At 41.5% G+C, this 4,848-nt stretch overlaps 1 protein-coding gene across 1 annotated transcript; it reads left to right on the top strand.

The window, feature by feature from the left end:
• Positions 1-378: 378 nt before the first annotated feature.
• Positions 379-4,545, top strand: LOC143775846 (tubulin alpha chain-like). Its single transcript, XM_077264459.1, has 4 exons — positions 379-507; positions 943-1,159; positions 1,379-1,527; positions 3,245-4,545. The coding sequence occupies exons 1-4, from the start codon at positions 505-507 to the stop codon at positions 4,220-4,222; spliced, it is 1,347 nt and encodes a 448-aa protein (XP_077120574.1). The 5' UTR covers positions 379-504; the 3' UTR covers positions 4,223-4,545.
• The last annotated feature ends 303 nt before the right edge of the window (positions 4,546-4,848 follow it).

Raw genomic sequence — 4,848 nt, 5'->3', positions numbered from 1 at the left:
GCGGATGCATTTTTCCCACGCATCCGCTGCCCCATTGTGAGGTGCGGGGAAGTGCGGGGAGGTGGGGGCGGAGTTCCGGCCGCGCATGCGCGGTCGGAAAAAGTGGACCGTCGGGAGCAAAAAACGTTTTTTTCTCCCGACGGTCCGCTACCACACGCCCAAGCGTCGCAAAACGGACGCGACGTTTGGCAATGCGTCGCAAATGCGTCGCAAATGCGTCGCTAATGTTAGTCTATGACGAAAAAACGTATCCAGCAAGAACTTTTGCTGGATGCGTATTTTTGGCAAAACGACGCATTTGCGACGTATTGCAGTTAACGCTAGTGTGAAACTAGCCTAAATGTTTCATTTTTAAGGCCCAGGTCACTTTAAGTAGTTGAGCCCTCCTACTTGCCACACCTAGAATGCTATAACTTGGGCCACATGCTGACTGTTGTAGCTTGGAGCAGGCACATGGTGGTTTCTCTGTTTGTGGTGTATACTGGTTCATTATAGTTTTAGAACATGGTGAGTTAGTAGGTTTCATGTTGGATTACTATTAATCTGAATATATACATATTTTTTTTTTTTTAAGACTCTGGGTATTTGATGTTTTTTTCTTATTGTATCTATAAAGCTGTATCCCCCTTGAATTATATTGGAGCAAAGCAAGAATTATGTTCAGTGGTGTCTGCTGTTACTCCAATCCTTTTATTTCTCTTGGTGGAGGTACTTTCCACTAGAGAATTCAATAAGCAGTAGTAGATGGCTTCCAAGGTAGTCTGTGCGGTTTTCATGCAAGGAGTGGGTAATACCACTGCTGGCTGAGCATTTATGGGTATATCAAATGCTGCACTGTGTATATAAGGCCCCAAAGATATCTGTCCATAGATGGATCTAGTGGTCTTCCATGGTGGGAACTCTCAATATGTCACTTGACTAACGGATGTTTTCATGTAATAGAGGGAGTGCATCTCTATACATATTGGCCAAGCGGGAGTGCAGATGGGTAATGCCTGCTGGGAGCTGTACTGTCTAGAGCATGGAATCCAACCAGATGGGATTATCCCTAAGGAGAGCAATCCTGCAGATGCATCTTTTGGGACTTTCTTCTTTGAGACTGGAGCAGGAAAACATGTGCCGAGAGCTGTTCTTGTTGACTTGGAACCAAGTGTTATCGGTAAGATGCATGAGGGTTTAAAATTGCATCTACAATGTTGTACTATTCTTATTTTCTTCAATGGGGAGAAACCTAATAGGGGGTATGGGAAAGCTGTGGTTTTTTTTTTTGTTTTTTTTGTTTTTTTTTTAACTTGTGAAATACAAAAACACAAGTTTAACTGCATACAAGAAAAGCATTATAAAATCATTTACCTTCACTCTTCTTAACTCACTTTAGGTGAGATCAGAACTGGACCATACCGCACACTGTTCCATCCAGAGCAGCTCATTACTGGCAAGGAAGATGCTGCCAATAATTATGCCAGAGGTCACTACACCATTGGAAAGGAGATTGTTGATGGTGTCTTGGATAGGTTACGTAAAATGGTAAGTTATTGATATTTGTATTAAGAATTGGGCTTTTTGTCTTAATGTCCTTTAGAAGAGTAACAAAACTGATAGTTGTCAATCTTCAGAAAAAAAAAACCTACCAGTGAAAAAAGCAATTTCTGGCTATAGGTCTTGTCTGTTACTGAAACTGATTCAGAGGACCTTTCATTTCTCTAGATATGTCTTTTAGAAATTAGAGTTTCCCATCAAATTCCAATTTTTGAACACCTTTATCAATGCCATGGTTTGTTTTTTTTGGAGTCTAGAACCTTCCTCCTTTTTAACTAAACACTGGAAAAAGCGCTACTCTCTCTAATCAGTGGTTGTCCAGATTTTGAGAACACACTGCTCAGGAACACATTTACTCTAAGGGTATGTGTCCACGTTTAGGAAACACTGCGTTTTTGACGCAGCATGCATAAAAAAAACGCAGCGTTCAGATGTTACAGCATAGTGGAGGGGATTTCATGAAATCCTGTCTCCACTATGCAGTAAAAGATGCATGCGGCACACCCGAGAAAACTCACATGCGGCGCGTCTTTTAAGAACGCAGCATGTCCTTACATTGCAGAAAAAACTCAAGGACAACGCATGTGACCTCAGGTGCAGATTTGGTCAGGATTTTACCTGCATAAAATCCTGAAGCAATCCTGAACATGGACACATACCCTTAGGCTGTGTGCACACGTTCCGGATTTTTTGCTTTTTTTTTTTTTTTTTTTTTTTTTCGCAACCAAAATGCTTAAACGCCTACATATGCATCTCATCATTTATAATGGTTTCTGCAACCTTTGTGCACATGTTACGTATTTTTCAGTGGAAAAATATGCAGCATGTTCATTAATTTTGCGGCTTTCCCACTATATTACATTGGGAACCTCTGGAAAAGAAGCGTAAAATCCACACAACGTGATAAAAATGAGACAAACGCGTGCAGAATTCCTGCGGAAAACCTCAGGATTTTCTCAAATTTCTGCATACTTTCCGGACATGTGCACATACCCTAATAGTACTCTATAGAATTGGTACTCTGTGTGCTTGTGGGGGTGGATGATGTCTGAGTGATTGGTGGTCTTACAACCAGATCTGAAGGGGAAATTAAGGGACAATTAATTGTGCATCCACAGTTGAAAAGCTATTTAAGCTGCACGTTACTGTACAGGTAAATGGGGTGTATGGTGTGTTTTTTTTTTTTTTTTTTGTTTGTTTTTTTTGTAAAGGGTCTCTGTCAGCACTAAATGACTGTAGAAAAAAGAACAGGTGCATAATGGCATTGCCAAACTACTAACTGCATCTTCCCACCTGCTTCTCTTCCCTCCGTCTACCCCTCTTCTGGCTCTGTGATAGAGCTGTCAAGCAACTGAGGTGTATCTAAATGACTGGTCCCGCCATGCTGCACTGAACGCCCATGCTTTATTTCAGCAGTCATTCTGTGCGGAGAGTCTTTATATAAAGAGTCTGTCACCTACCCACCAGCTACTTTTACATCAGATATTTCTGACTTCATAGAGCCGGATGTAGAGGCTGAGGGGTTGTTAATAAGTAGATGGGAAGATGAAAATGTTTGACCATGCCAAGCGTGCATCAAGCGCCTGTATGTTTTGAATTATCACTTTGTGCAGACAGATTCCCTTTGTTTTTCTTCTTTTTTTAAAGTAGAGATTTGGTAGAAATCCATTAAAAAGAAAACTAATTTGTCTTGTTTTCTTTGCAGTCGGACCAGTGCAGTGGCCTTCAAGGGTTTCTAATCTTTCACAGTTTTGGAGGTGGTACTGGCTCTGGTTTCACTTCTTTGCTGATGGAGCGTCTTTCTGTCGATTATGGAAAGAAGTCCAAGCTTGAGTTCTCAGTTTATCCTGCTCCACAAATTTCCACTGCTGTGGTGGAGCCATACAATTCAATTCTGACAACCCATACAACTCTAGAGCACTCAGACTGTGCCTTCATGGTAGATAATGAGGCAATTTATGATATATGTAACCGTAATTTGGACATTGAGCGTCCTTCTTATACCAACCTGAACCGACTAATAGGCCAGATCGTTTCCTCAATTACTGCCTCCCTGAGGTTTGATGGTGCATTGAATGTTGACTTGACAGAGTTCCAGACTAACTTGGTGCCTTATCCTAGAATACATTTCCCATTAGTCACTTACTCCCCCATAATATCGGCAGAGAAGGCTTACCACGAACAGCTGTCTGTGCCAGAGATTACTAATGCGTGCTTTGAATACTCAAATCAGATGGTAAAATGTGACCCCCGTCGTGGTAAATACATGGCTTGCTGCTTGTTGTACAGGGGTGATGTGGTGCCCAAGGATGTAAATGCTGCTATTGCAGCTATTAAAACAAGGAAGTCAATCCAGTTTGTGGACTGGTGTCCTACTGGCTTTAAAGTGGGCATTAATTACCAGCCTCCCACTGCGGTCCCAGGAGGAGACTTGGCCAAAGTGCAACGTGCTGTCTGTATGCTGAGTAATACTACCGCAATTGCAGAAGCCTGGGCTAGACTGGACCATAAATTTGACCTCATGTATTCTAAGAGGGCTTTTGTACACTGGTACGTGGGCGAGGGGATGGAAGAAGGGGAGTTCTCTGAAGCAAGAGAGGATATGGCTGCTCTAGAAAAGGATTATGAAGAGGTGGGGACAGAATCTAGAGATGATGGCGAGGAGGAGGATGATGAATACTAACACTTTATAGGCTTTGGAAACTTGTATTTTGCAACCTAGGTGAATAGAATTGACTAGCTTGCTAGGTATTCCATTGTTTTTAAAGTCAAAAGTAGTACTGGAGAATGATAAACTTAGTTTGCCTTAGTCTGTATATAGCTCTATGTAAGGTGTAAAAATGTTGCTAATAATAAAAAAAAAAAAAAATGAACATATTTCTTGTCTTGTGAAATATATTGAAAGGTATTAACAATGCTGTGTGTGAAATATTTCAGTCTCTGCGCAGGTTGCCCTAAAACATGACGGGACCTCTCATGTCCTTGCAAATTAAAATAATTGAGAGGTAATTAGCTGTGTTGAAATCCTCGCTTTGATTTTAACTCTTTAACCACCAATACGCATTAGAACTGCAGAGGTTAAGTTGGCTGAGGCGGTGGAATCCATTTTAAAACTGCAACGAGGATTAAGTAGTGTGGGTGAGAGTTGGCATCTAAGTGGTTGAAAAGGGGTTAAGACACCCCACTTCTACCTTCATTTGACACAATTGGGTCCCTTGCATAATTGCTAGTGCTAATGTTTGCTATTGAACCCAGAGGTCATCTGATGAACTTGGGGTATGGTGGCCTTTGGTTCCAGCTATAAGTAGG

The sequence above is a fragment of the Ranitomeya variabilis genome, chromosome 5 (genome assembly GCF_051348905.1).
Source record: "Ranitomeya variabilis isolate aRanVar5 chromosome 5, aRanVar5.hap1, whole genome shotgun sequence".
Taxonomy (NCBI): domain Eukaryota; kingdom Metazoa; phylum Chordata; class Amphibia; order Anura; family Dendrobatidae; genus Ranitomeya; species Ranitomeya variabilis.
The sequence above is the reverse complement of the archived record's forward strand: the minus strand, read 5'-3'. Positions and strand labels throughout refer to the sequence as shown.